Raw genomic sequence first — 14,269 nt, 5'->3', positions numbered from 1 at the left:
TTAAACTTAAAAGAAGTTACCATTGGTCCAACTGTCTCTGTTTTGATAAACAGACATTTCTCCGATGGAGGTTAGCTGTTTTTTAAATAAAAATTAATTCAAAGTCAAAGTCATTGCTAGAAAATGCAAAAGGGCTTTTTTTTTTTTGAGACGGAGTCTCGCTCTGTCACCCAGGCCGGAGTGTAGTGGCGTGATCTGGGGGTCACTGCAAGCTCTGCCTCCCGGGTTCACGCCATTCTCCTGCCTCAGCCTCCCGAGTAGCTGGGACTACAGGTGCCCGCCACCACACCCAGCTAATTTTTTTGTATTTTTAGTAGAGACGGGGTTTCACCGTTTTAGCCAGGAGGGTCTCGATCTCCTGACCTCGTGATCTGCCCGCCTCGGCCTCCCAAAGTGCTGGGATTACAGGCGTGAGCCACCGTGCCTGGCCAAAAAGGCATTTTTAAAGAAGTGTTAAGGTATTTTGCTTTTCTTCCTTTTTTTTTTTTTTTTTTTTTTTTTTGAGACTTGTGCTGGAGTGCAGTGGTGCAATCGCGGCTCACTGCAACCTCTGCCTCCTGGGTTCAAGTGATTCTCCTGCCTCAGCCTCCTGAGTAGCTGGGACTACAAGCGCACACCACCATGCCCAGCTAATTTTTGTATTTTTAGTAGAGACGGGGTTTCACCATGTTGGCCAGGATGGTGTCTATCTCCTGACCTCGTGATCCGCCCACCTTGGCCTCCCAAAATGCTGGGATTACAGGCGTGAGCCACCACACCCAGCCAGTATTTTGCTTTCTTATACTTTACTTTACCAGGCTAGTTTCTTGTAAAACAAAACTGCTGAAAACTAAGATGCCAGTAATTTACCTAATTGACACACCTCTTCTTGTATAAAACATAAACCAAAGCCGAACAACTGTCTTCCACACAAGCAAACCAAAACCATCAGTAAGAGGGGACACGACACAGCCCCCATGCTGGGCACTCCAGACCCCACTGTTTGTTTGTTTGTTAGTTCAGGGCAATGTGGAGCAGCAACACCGCCCACCATCCAGTCCTGTCAGGACTGGCCATTAGCTTTCTAAGGATGTATCACCTCTTCCTGGCTGGGCCAAGTACCTTACTTATCTTTACTAAGTATATATCAAAATCCTAATGTACAGTAAATTACGAGAATATTCTTATTAGCTCCATTACAGGAAAAATCATCTAATGACAAGAATTATGTATTAGGTGATACCTTCCTTCCCATCCCGTTGTTGTTTTTAACCTTCCATTAAATATAAAGCTCTAAAGGACTGAAACTACTTAGCCTTGCTAGCAAGAGCAGTGACCAAATAATAACCTGAGGTATTAATTAAATTATGATGTTTAAGATTCCAAGAATTTTATCACAATACAACACAGTTTAATGTTCTCTCTCATATTACTTTGAAATATGTAGGCATAAAGACAAACATACTTTTAACTGAAAGATAGATAATACAAATGTGTTAAAGAACATACTGTCATAACAGTGTTCAGTGTATTGCCAAAGTGTTTGTTTGAGAATTACAGTAGTAAAGATGTCCTGTTGCCAGCAAAAACAGACCCCCAAGATGTCTTGAAACAAACAGATAGGAAGTATATATTGCTTTCCTGCATGCTTTCTTTCTATTTGAGGCAAAAAGACTAATTTGGCCCTTGAGTATTGTGGAATTTCTAGCAGCTGTCACCCTTATTCTGAAATTATAAAACGAAATTAAATATGCATTTTGTAGTGTTAATATAAAATATGCTTTTCACTATTCCCTCTAGGGTAACAAAGATTAAAAGCAACAGAGATAGCTGTCATCAGGCTGTTCTCTACTTATCCATTGACTCATGTAGTGTAAAACACATTCTATTAATAGTCTTTATTCCATATGGAAAAGTACAGTAGTTGTGCAGAAATAAAACTAACAAAGGAGTAAGACTTTCACAAATATTAAAGAAAATAAATAAGCCATAGTAGTTACAGCAAAACTCATAGAAAGCCTATGAAAAATGATAAAGCTGTTCATACAAAGTACAATTGTACATACAGGAACAAACGTTGAAGAATGACATCAGAGGTTCCTATTTGTACAAAACCATAATGATGTTCACAGGAACTTCATTACAACGATTCATTTTAAAACATTCTGCAAATATATAACTTGCTTCTCCTCAATTTTAGAAAATAAGTTTCACATCCCAACATATAAAACAAATACACTCCTACTTCTCTCAAATTAGCATTTTAACATCTTCCAATAACACACCATTTTCATATAAAAATACCTTTAAACCAAGGTTCATTCCTGTACCTTATCTTTACAAATGAATAATACATTAGCTTGGACTTAAGTAGCACCTCAAAGGTGTTCATATAAGTGAGATAAAGTGCTGTTACTGGTATACTGTTAACATGCCATAATAACATATCATTCAGTGCAATAACCAGCATGGATGAAGCTTACAGAGAACATGCAAATCATGACTGGGGTTTTCTTTTTTCTTTTTAGATTAACTACACTGAAATAGTTCTATTTACAAGTCTGAATAAAACTGGGCTATTTAATATATACAACATGTGACTATAAAGTACTAATTGTACAACAAAACAAAAGTAACAACCAGTCCTACCTTTAGTATCTGAATTAAATATTGTCCTTAGAGGAGCTTGGAAGGATTGTTCCAGGAGCACTACCATTGTTAAAAGCAGTTTGGAAACCAGGTGAGAGCTAATTTATAAGCGCCACTAAGAATGCTGGTCTTAGTATTTTAGCTTGAATCCACTTGACCACCAATCATGATTCCAAATGGCTTATACTGTTTCCAAATATCAAAAACACCTTCAAGCACAAATATAGGTTCCAAAAAAAAGGTGCTATAAAAATATATGAATAAGAACCATAACACAGAAATAAATAAGTGTTTAATCCCTTTATAGGAACTGCTATGAAGGGAACAATACTTAGGTGTTCTCATATTTTGCTTAAAAAAATTGGCTGTGTTTACAGTCACACTTATATTTAGCTAGAACTCACTCAGAACTTAATTTTTATGTATATATAAAATGGGATTTGACTCAATGGAACTGTAACTGTAAAATTCCATCGTTTCCAGAATACATCACTTGGATGTACATCACTTGGTCATGAGCTAAACCTGCCACTCTTGAACAACAGACATATTTATTTTCTAAGTAAGTTCTGTGATTTTACCACATAGCAAAGGCAAGGAGGAAAGTGGCAAAAGCCAAACAATTTCATAAGTGAAAGTCATTAGTTAATGTCTTCTGGGCTATCTTAAAATTTTAAGTTGATATAATTTTCAATTCTGTTTAGCATTCTTATGGTGATTTCTAGCTATTAAAGAAGTTTTATCCCACATTTTAGATATATCAATGGCATCAGATCCACCCCAAAGAAAAAAAAAATGGCTAAAAAATAATTTTTCTGATGAAAAAAACTATTTAATTTACCACCAGGAGTCAACACACGTTTCCAAATTCCACAAATGGGGCTTTCTTAAGGCTCACACATTTGACTCTATGAATGATCGCTTTGGTTTGGCTGCAGTGAGGTGGCTCCTGTGGGCTTCATTACTGATATGAGGCTGCTGTTTGGAGATACTTTCCTGGTACAGATGAGAAACAGTCTTAGTTACCCTGTTCTCTTGAGAGTGGACTGGAATTTGGCACTTGCTTTCTTCTAGCTCCTTCACCTGTGCCCCATTGTGGACACTTGCACTCAGGGTAGAAATGGAACAGGTTTTGGCTTGGTTATTATATCCTCTCACTTGCATGAGAGAGGGCTTCTCAGTGTTAGCAGACTGCAGGCCAGCTGCAGAAGACGTGTTTGTCAGTAGCCCCTCTGGCGCCGGACAGTGCCAGGTGCGGCTTGGAGGATTGCTCTGCTGTTGGAACCTTGCAGTCTTATCCATGATGCCCATGAACGGCGTGTTGCGGGGTCTGTGCTCAGCTGTACCGCTCTGAACGTGGGTTACAACCTTGTCTTTAATTCGAGTATCTGGTCCTTGGACCTTGAAGCCATCTGAAAAACTGCTGCTCGAAGTCAAACTACTGGTTGAACTTGACATCTTTATACTGCTGGATGGAGAACCAGAAGAGCCTGAGCTGGTGAGGGAAGCTGGGTGTCGCACGTCGCTGCAGGTCGCCAGCCCACCTTGGTTTGGAGGGGCTGCGTCCACAGCTACGGAGGAATGAGACAGAAGCCTCTCTGTGGCTTTCGTCTTACTTGGTAAGGGGTGTGCAGGGCCACTCTCACTGCACTGCAGGCGGACATTCTGGCTGGGGCCCTGCCGATCCCCAAAGTGGCCACAACCAGCTATTGTAGTGAAAGTACCTGTTCCCTCTAAATGCTGGGTTCTGCTCCCAGCAGGAGCAGCAGCGATTCTCCCTGGCATGGGACTTGGAGGAGGGTTCTGAGAAGAGATCTGAACTTTCATGCTGCTATTTCTCACTGCCGACTGGCCGGAGCCCAGGTGCTGGCTGGTTTTCACGATCTGGGCCTGCTTGGAGGGCTGCAGGACCAGCCCTGGCTGGGCCACAGGCTCTCTCAGGGGCTTGCCGATTCCTGCCCTGCTCTGTGGCGATACTGGCCTTCCTTTGGACTGTAACCCTTCTTGAAGGTTTCGGATATATGGGGAAGGGACAGATGAGGATGGCTGGGACCTGGGAATTGGGGAGACAGATTCTTCCTGGGGAGAAGTTTCTTCCTCTTCAGTCTCCTCAGAGTGAAAGTGGTCACTTAAGCCAGGGGTTGGGGTGTCCTCTTCGTTCTCGGAGTCGTTGGGTGGAGCTGGTGGCGGGCCCTGCTGTTTTTGCTGTTGACTCCTCTGGAGTTGTTTGCACTCCTCTTCTACGCGGGCCAGAAGCCTCTTGATTTCCTGATTGGTGGGACAGAGTTTCACAGCCTCTTGCAGGTCAGCCAGAGCTGCCACGAATTGCCTTTGTAGGAAAATGTAAGGTAACATTACAAACCACACACGAACATGCTCAGAGTGTAACTGTTCATAAAAGAGCTGTGCTCAAAGGAAAGAGAAGGTAGCAAATGAGTTTTGAACACTTACGTTGGTGGCCAGGACCCATTTAACCAGCCCAGAGTAACTCAGCTAAGTGGCAGTGCTGAATTCTAACCTAGATGGGTGTGACTCTACAGCCCTGCTCTCCATAAAGACCACTGGGCTGGGAATAGGGGGAAGCATGAATCTTTTTAATATTGTTACCATCCCGTGGTAACACTGCTCACCTCTCACTCAACAGACTTATATCACTCTTCCCCACCCCTGAACTGCCTAATGTCCCTAGTTGGCAGTTTCCTTGAAATATGGACTAAACCAGGTAGGAAGTTCATGTTGCAGTAAGTTTCACGTGGGGGGAGGGGTGGGAAGGAATAATTATTGAGATGTCAGGAGAAAATAGAAGTTTCCTCATCACTGATGTCCACTACCATGCCTCTTGGAAGCAGGTAGTAATACTAATTCAGTATTAAAAAGGATGAGAGGCACCTGAGCAACACTTCTGCAGCAAAACCTCCCCAAATTCCACAGGCAGGTTTGATCCCCAAGAAAAAAAGCTCTAGACACAAAGATAACCACAGACGGTACCTGCTATTTCTCTTCGCTCTTGCTCTGGCATAAAAGGCTTCATAGGACTTGGGCTTCAGTTCGAGAGCCTTGGAAGCAAATTCCTCTGCCATGCCAAAGTCCTGGTGTCAACAAGAAATACAGGAGTCAGAAGCAGCCTGGACACACGATTGTGGGAAGCCCTTCTAGTTTTGTTCTAAAGGGTAGCAGCGCTCTGAGGCACAGCCAGAGAGGGAGGAAGGGAAAGTTCCGTTTTCTATTTTGTTTTAAAGTGAGGAGATAATGATGGTTGATTAATATCATTAGGAGAAGAATCCACTATAGAAAACAGTGGTAGTAACAGTGCCCCAGAAGGCCAGATGGTGGAACCTCACACCCCGGTGGAGGGGCAGCCTCAGAGAGGAGTGCAGACACTGCATCTATTCTGGCAGCAGGGCACAGAAGCAGGCAGCTCAACAGACTGGGGCAGGAGGACACAGTTAAAAAAAGGTAGGAAGTACTATTGAAACAGATCTAGTTACAAATCGACTATGAGTTCCCCATGACCGGTTACAAATTAGTTACTGGCAGACCCTCTGAGCAAACCTAACACAGAAGGCAGGCCCACCACGATAGGCTTGGGTTGGACTCCTGAATCCGGGGACGGCAGTGCCAGCAGCAACAGTGTTGGGAAGCTGCAGAGGAGCAGTCTGCATTTGCTTCTCATTACTGAGGCCAAGGAAATGAAACCCAAGTGCATTCCTTCAACATCATGCAAGGAGCGTAGCAGCAGTGACCAAACGATGGTCATGGATAGGAGCTGTTTCCCACATGCCAGGTTCACATAAATGTGCAAGCAAATTGGACAGGAGGGCCCAGGATTTGGTCTGGAGAAGGGCTGGCCTTCACCGCTGGGGAAGGGCTCTGTTGCTGGAAGACTGGGCTGGAATAAAGGGGCACAGCTTACATTTGTTTTTCTTCGGCATCGTGACAAATTGAGATAGAGGGAAACCCTTAATTCATTGAAGGGTCTCATGTCCTCTCCGAATCCTTCTCGAGGAAACTTTCTTAAAGCATACTGGTACCTCTGGGCTGCCTCTTTCATCTTCCCTTTCTAGGATTCAAAAATCACAAACATTTGTCCTTTTTCAGAGGTTCTAAGATGAATAACCTCCCACACCCGGAACACCGTGGGGAGTTTACCCACCCCCTGCAAACCCATGACAGAACATTGAAACATCCAAACAAGTGTCAAGGTGGGGGCTAGTTCACTAACTGGGCTGACGCATGGGGGCTTCACTGTCCTCACATGCACCCGCATCCTGTGGTTACACAGTGAGAAAGAAGCTGGTTTTACAATAAGGTGTCTGTAAACTGCTAGATTGATAATTACCAAACTTAATGAATCAGATTACCTTCTGGTATGTATTTTTGAAAATTATTTCAAGAATGATCTCACATCTAAAGATATTTTAATGCTAAGTGTAACAGAAATCAGATGAAAAACTGATCCTATTCCTAGGACAAGTAGCGTCTTGTAGATAAACCTAGAGAGCTTGCCTCAGAATATTTTTTCTTCTAAGAGGAACTAAAACATGGGCTTTAAAAATCAGAACAGCACCGCATCATTTTCAAAGCTAAAAAAATCCATTTGCTCAGTCAGTCCCATTGCACAGCAGGTATGAAGCCTGTTGAAAATGGCTTCATATTTCTGACATAATTGCCTAACAAAATCCATATTAAAAGCACTTCAAAGCCACAACAATACACACTCTCAACTCAATTTCAAGCTGATACCAAGCCAGGAACCCTGCTGGGTCATGCTATATTGCCTATTTATTTGTTACTATTTAAAAAAATGAGAAGGAAAAAATCTACAACATATCAAGTACAGCTGCCTAACAGTAAAAAGGATTAACATGGTCATAATCTAGTTTTTTCCCTATCATCTTTTAATTCTGTCTAATCACAGAGCTGCAAAGAATAGTGACCTATGCAAATGGCCTGCATATCCATCTAAACCAGGGGTTGGCAAACTATAGCTTGGAGACCAAGTCTGGCCAGCCACCTGTGTTTACAAATAAAGTTTTACTGGGACACAGCTGTGCTCATTCACTCTGTGCTATCTGTGCCCCCACAGCAGAACTGGGGAGTTGTGACAGAAGCCACACAGTCTGAAAAGCCTAAAATATCTACTGTCTGGCCCTTTACAGAAAAGGTTTGCTGACCTCTGACCTAAACTGATGTCTTATTTGGAAAAATTTAAAGTGAAGTTTATTGATCTGTAAGTCATATTTCCATTTCCAAGGGAAAATGGAAAAAATTAATTCAGCCTTCTGAGTAACTGAGTTATTACTTGACTGTATTAAGTAAAAATCTCTAAAAACAGTTTCAAATTCTAGAAATTAACAGATATTAAAAATTAGATAGGAAAGGCTTAGGAGACTGAATGACCCTTTTCTTCTAGAAATGTCTGCTGGGTGTTCCTCTCCCACGTCTCATGACTGTGCCGCAGCATGGTGTTCTGAACTCAGAATGTGAAGGGCTGAGGAACCTTCTCTATGACATTCAGTTGACCTAGAGGTGACTCGGCTTCACGCCATGGCTTCAGACAGGAAGTCACCACTACAACCTCAAGGATTAGCTCAGAAATAATGGCTCTCAGACACAAAGAGAGGTGCTTTCTACCTTTAAGATTCTGCTGGAAAGATATTAAGCCAACAATGGGCATGAAGCCAGGTCAGCACCTCTTGGCACTTTTTTTTTTTTCTTTTGAGACTGCGTCTCACTCTGTTGCTGAGGCTGGAGTGCAGTGGTGCAATCTCAGCTCACTGCAACCTCCGCCTCCCGGATTCAAGCAATTCTCCTGCCTCAGCCTCCCGAGTAGCTGGGATTACAGGCGCCCGGCTAATTTTTGTATTTTTAGTAAAGATGGGGTTTTGCCATATTGGCCAGGTTGGTCTGGAATTCCTGGCCTCAAGTGATCTGCCCACCTCGGCCTCCCAAAGTGCTGGAGTTTACAGGCGTGAGCCACCCCACCCAGCCACCTTTTGGCACTTCTATTACATGGAGTCTGTGCAGTAGCACAGCTGTGGCCATTATATACCAAATTAAGAGGGTGCTCCGAGGCAGTTTCAATGGCAAAGAAAAGGGCGGCACCACTTACTTTGTACATCACATTTCCTTCCTCCATTAATTTCTGTAAAAGTATAATCAAGATATCAGGTTTGGAAGTGGCCATCGCCCAAGCAGCATTTCCTGCAAAACAAACATGCATTCAGAGGCACTTCAGAGGCCCCGGGGAAAGGATCCCAATTCCTCCGTGGCCCCACAGCTGGAGGTCAGCACCAGCAGGAGCCCAGCTGCAAGGACCACAACACGATGAGGGAGGGAGCAGGACGCCGGCGAGGCTGTTGCTAATCCTTTCCCACTACCTGGGCACTCAAATCTGTCCTTGTTATTTTACTGAAAAAAGTAATGAGAAATGAAGCCATCCGAGCAGCGAACACTCATTCCTCCCTTCCGGGTGGGATGTGGGGAAAATGGATTAAATGAGGCCTCAGCATAACCTCCTCAGTTCCTGCAGCGGCCACCGTGCAGGCATGGGTTCTCAGCACGCAGTCCCTGTGCCGTGTCACTGTGCTGTACTCTGAGATGTCATGGCTTCTCTCTCCTACCCTACAGCTCGGCCACAACCTCTCTAACCCCTGCCTGAACTCTCGGGACACTGTGGGAGGAGTGCTGAAGAGCACAGCCCTGGAGCCAGCTGCTAGGTCCCCATGGCAAGTACGACACAGCAGTCCTGGGGGAAGCCATTTAGCTGCTCGGTGCCTTGGTTTCCTCACCTGTAAAATCATGGGATTGTCACTGAGACTTTCAGGGCTGTGGTAGGGATTAAGGCAGAGGGCGAAACTGCTTGGATACTTCCTGGCACTATTCACTGCTTGACAGTGTTAGTGAATAGCATTTTCATCACAGTGCCCTACCCAGAGCTGCTCCTGACCAAGGGCCCCACACATCAAACCAAAATAGTGACTCTCCCCACATCTGGAATGGTGTGTTGTGTCAAAGCCAGCCACGTGGAAAGGGCTTTCCCTACTCAGGGCCCCCCACATGATCCTCAAGTATCGCCCTAGTTTGTCTCCATGAAATCACACTACCACTTCTTCACAGAAACTTGCTGTGGTGGCCATTTCCCCACACAGCTGACTGGTGGCTCCAGAACAGTGGCTCAGCCTCCGCTGCTGCTCAGAGTCACCCGGGGGAGCTTTCAGCAGCACCACCCGGCCCCACCCCACAGCAAGAGGCTGTGGTTCCTCTCTGGCGTGGTTCCTGGCCACTGATACCACTCCAGACTGTCCTTCAACACCAGCCTCTGCTTTCCACACCCCCCTGCAGAAACACCGTGAGCTACTTACACATTGTGTATAATGGTGATTAAGTGAGACTGAGAGAGAGAGAGAGATCTGCAAACATCTGACATCTTACTTCATAACCTGGGAGCAGGTCACTCTCTGTGCTCTCTAGGCTTCTGTAATCGGGAGCTCACCCCTCCTCCTGCTCAATGGAGGGAGTGCTCACTGACCTAATTTGGCTCCCTTTCTGAGTAGCGCCACCACTACAGATGTGTTCCGGCAGCCGATGGCTCTGTCCAAGGGCCGCATCCCGCTGTGGTCCACATGCTCAATCACGGCTCCCTTCTCCACCAGGTACAGCACCTGCAGGGACAGCAGAAGCCTGAGCAGCAGCTGGGAACAGGAGTTCAGGGGCGCACACGGATTTAGGGGTGGGCAGTCTTAGCTTCACTCTGATTTTAGATACCTCTGCCTATTAAGGATCCTAGACTAGAAATAAAGTGGACACGAAACAGAGAAGAGGAGCTGCAATCCACAGCTAAAACCTTCACTGCTGAAGAGATTGCCGTCAGGGATGAGGAAAGCAGGGGACACGCTACCACAGGTGGGTGTGTGCACACATGCGTGATCGGTCTCTGTCTCACACCACTTCCCAGGCCACAGAGACGAGACATAGTCACCTTTGCATCTCCAATGAAGTAGGCAGCAGACTTCTGCAATGAGCTCTAACAAATGAGCAGGCCACAGCAGTGGTGACTTTAGAAATACTCAGACCCACACAACCTGGGCACGGTGGACTGTTAAGATTGGCAGCTTGGGACCGGATGGACCCGAGTATAATCCACTTCAAAGAGATGTGAAGGAAATTGGGAGAGTAAAGATGGCAAGTTTGATACCACGGTACAAAGACTGATTTGATGTGATAAAATAGCTGTCAGTTGAACCAAACTGGAAACAGGAAGAAATACTGTGGCCACTCAAATTTCTCCATTTACTGGAGCCATTTTATTTAGCCTGTAGCCATTTTTTAGCCTGTGGCTGTTTTAGATTTTCATGTGAATCTAAAAATATATGCTTCCTATCATCCACCCCACTATTCAAAATGACACTAACTAGAGGGATTATCTATATAAAGAACTACAACCCAACTACAAAAACCAAATAACCTCATCTTTAGAATGGGCAAAGGACTGGAATAGATTTCTACAAAAATGATCAACAAGTGGCCAACAAGCATATAAGAAGATGTTCAACTTATACCCATTACGATGACTACTATTAAAAAAAAAAAAGCTACTATTAAAAAAAGCACCTCAGACATGCAGGGCCATGACTTCCACTGCCAGGTCTGCAAGCACCTGTCTGTCCAGCTAGTCCTTCCACAAGTACTGGCTGGGCATGATGGCTCACACCTGTAATCCCAGCACTTTGGGAGGCCGAGGCAGGCGATCACCTGAGGTCAGGAGTTCGAGACCCGCCTGGCCAACATAGTGAAACCCCATCTCTACTAAAAATACAAAAATAAGGTAGGTGTCGTGGTGGGCACCTGTAATCCCAGCTACTCAGGAGGCTGAGGCAGGAGAATCGCTTGAACCAAGGAGGTGGAGGTTGCAGTGAGTTGAAATTCTACCACTGTACTTCAGCCTGGGTGACAGAGTGGGACTCCATCTCAAAAAAACAAAAACAAAGACAAAAAACAAGTATTGGTGAAGATGTGGAACAATTCTGGAACCCTTACGCACTGTGCTATGAATGTAAAATGGTGCAGCAGCTGTGGAAAAAAGTAGGGCAGTTCCTCAAAAAATTAAAAATACAATCACTATATGAGCCAGAAATTCTGCTTCTGGATATATACCCCAAAGAACTGAAAACAGGGTCTTGAATAAATACTTGGACACCCACATTCATTGCAGCATTATTCACAATAGCAAAAAACATAGAAGCAACCTAAGTGTCCACTGACAGATTGGATAAACGAGATGTGGTATATACGTACAATGGAGCAATATTCATCCTTACAAAGGAAAGAAATGCTATTCTAACACATGCTACAACATGGGTGAACCTGGAGGACATTATGCTACGTGAAATAAGCCAGTCACAAAGAGACAAATACTATATGATTCTCCTCACATGAGATATCTAAAGGGGTAAAAAACTCACAGAGACAAAGTAGAGTGGTGGCTGTGATGGGCTGGGGGAGGTGGAGAGTTGTTTAACAAATACAGTTTCACCTTTGCAAGATGAAACGTTCTGGATACTGGTTGTACAACAATGTGAATATACTTAAACTACTGAACTCTATATGTTTAGAAATGGTTAAGGGTAGATTTTATGCTATGTGTTTTTGCCACGATATTAAAAAAATGATGTTAGAATGCTAAGCTCCTTCACTCTTCTCTAATTTTGATAAACTACACAATGTGGGAAGGTAGCTGAAAAGTAAGTGTAGACATGTGAGATTTAGTTGAGTATGTTTTTGAAAACTGACATGAAGTAGAGTTTACAAGGTACTGAAGTTTATACCATTGAACTCTGACAGTGCTGCCTTCTAAAAGCACCAAGGCACAGAGGTACAGGGCCATGGCTTCCACTGCCAGGTCTGCAAGCACCTGTCTCTCCAGCTAGTCCTTCCATTAGATGTATTGAATTATTGGAAACTGGTAACTCTCATGTAGCTGACTATTTCTCTGGCACCTGCTGGGTGCCTGGGACATGGAGCCTGATAAAATCAGTTTCTTCCCTGAAAGACATTTCACAGTTCTCAGTTTATCAAGGTTTTATTCCCTCAAACCTTGATTAGACATGGGCATTTGGCAAAGAGATAAAGATAGTGCCCAAAGCTTTCCATATTATTTTTAGGCAATGCTATATTACTTTAAAAACAGCCAGTATATGTACATGATTAAATACTAAGCAGGCTTTAAAATAAGGAAATCCTGTCATTTGCCACAACATGGATGAAGCTGAAGGACATTATGGCTAAGTGAAATAAGCCAGGCACAGAAAGACAGCATGATCTCACTTATATGTGGAATCTAAACAAGTTGAACTCACAACAGAAGCAGAGAATAGAAAGAGGCTGGGAGACAGGGGGACCTGGGGAAAGGGTAGGCACCCGTCAAAGGGTACAAAGATTCAGTTAGACAGGAGGAGTAACTTCTGGTGATCTACTGCACAGTACTGCAACTAGAATTAATAACTTTTTATTTATTTATTTGATACTGAGTCTCACTCTGTTGCCCAGGCTGGAGTGCAATGGTATGATCTTGGCTCACTGCAGCCTCCACCTCCCGGGTTCAAGTGATTCTCATGCCTCACCCTCCTGAGTAGCTGGGATTACAGGCACCCGCCACCACGCCTGGCTAATTTTTGTATTTTTAGTAGAGGTGGGGTTTCATCATGTTGGCCCACTTGATCTCAAACTCCTGACCTCAAGTGATCTGCCCATCTTGGCCTCCCAAAGTGCCGGGATTACAGGCATGAGCCACCACGCCCGGCCAATAATGTATTGTTTATTTCAAAATAGCTAAAAGAGATCTTAAATGCTCTCACCAAAAAGAAATACTATTTGGGTAACGGATACATGAATTAGCCTGATTTGATCATTCCACAATGTGTACATGTATCAAAACATCACTGCACCCTATAAATATGCACAATCATTTGTCAATTAAAAATAAAACTTTGTCCGGGCATGGTGGCTCATGCCTGTAATCCTCCCATTTTCAGAAGCCAAGGTGGGGAGATCACTTGAGCCCAGGAGTTCGAGACCAGCCTGGGCAACATGGTGAAAAACCCTGTCTCTCAAAATTAGCCAGGTACAGTGCTGCATGCCTGTATTCCCAGCTACTCAGGGGGCTGAGGTGGGAGGATCTCTTGAGACCAGGAGAACAAGGCTGCAGTTATCACACCACTGCACTCCAGCCTGGGCAACAGAGCAAGACTGTGTCTCAAAAATTAATAATAGGCCAGGTGCAGGGGCTTACGCCTGTAATCCCAGCACTTTGGGAGGCTGAGGCAGGCAGATCACGAGGTCAGGAGTTCGAGACCAGCCTGGCCAACATGGTGAAACCCTGTCTCTACTAAAAATACAAAAATTAGCCGGGCATGGTGGTGCATGCCTGTAATCCCAGCTACTCAGGAGGCTGAGGCAGGAGAACTGCTTGAACCCAGGAGGCGGAGGTTGCAGCAAGCCGAGATCGCACCACTGCACTCTAGCCTGGGCAACAGAGCAAGACTCCATCTTGGGAAAAAAAATTAATAAATTAAAAACAAAACAACTTAAAAAAAAAGCAACCAGGTAGTCATTTGATTAGTTACTTACCATATATAAAAGT

The 14,269-nt window shown here is 44.3% G+C and overlaps 1 protein-coding gene across 19 annotated transcripts in view; it reads right to left on the bottom strand.

The window, feature by feature from the left end:
• Window positions 1-1,859: 1,859 nt before the first annotated feature.
• The window catches only part of TANC1 (tetratricopeptide repeat, ankyrin repeat and coiled-coil containing 1), a 262,830-nt gene continuing 250,420 nt past the window's right edge, over window positions 1,860-14,269 (bottom strand). For all 19 annotated transcript variants that reach the window (XM_054478253.2, XM_063647544.1, XM_063647547.1 and 16 more), the window contains 5 exons: window positions 10,160-10,292; window positions 8,741-8,832; window positions 6,542-6,688; window positions 5,617-5,717; window positions 1,860-4,957 (listed from right to left, as the gene is read on the bottom strand). In XM_054478253.2, coding sequence (XP_054334228.2) covers window positions 3,523-4,957; window positions 5,617-5,717; window positions 6,542-6,688; window positions 8,741-8,832; window positions 10,160-10,292 — 1,908 coding nt within the window. In that variant the 3' untranslated portion in view covers window positions 1,860-3,522. The remainder of the gene's footprint in view (window positions 4,958-5,616; window positions 5,718-6,541; window positions 6,689-8,740; window positions 8,833-10,159; window positions 10,293-14,269) is intronic.

This window comes from Pongo pygmaeus, chromosome 11, assembly GCF_028885625.2.
Source record: "Pongo pygmaeus isolate AG05252 chromosome 11, NHGRI_mPonPyg2-v2.0_pri, whole genome shotgun sequence".
Classification (NCBI taxonomy): domain Eukaryota; kingdom Metazoa; phylum Chordata; class Mammalia; order Primates; family Hominidae; genus Pongo; species Pongo pygmaeus.
Note: the sequence above shows the minus strand (reverse complement) of the source record. Positions and strands in the feature narration are given on the sequence as shown.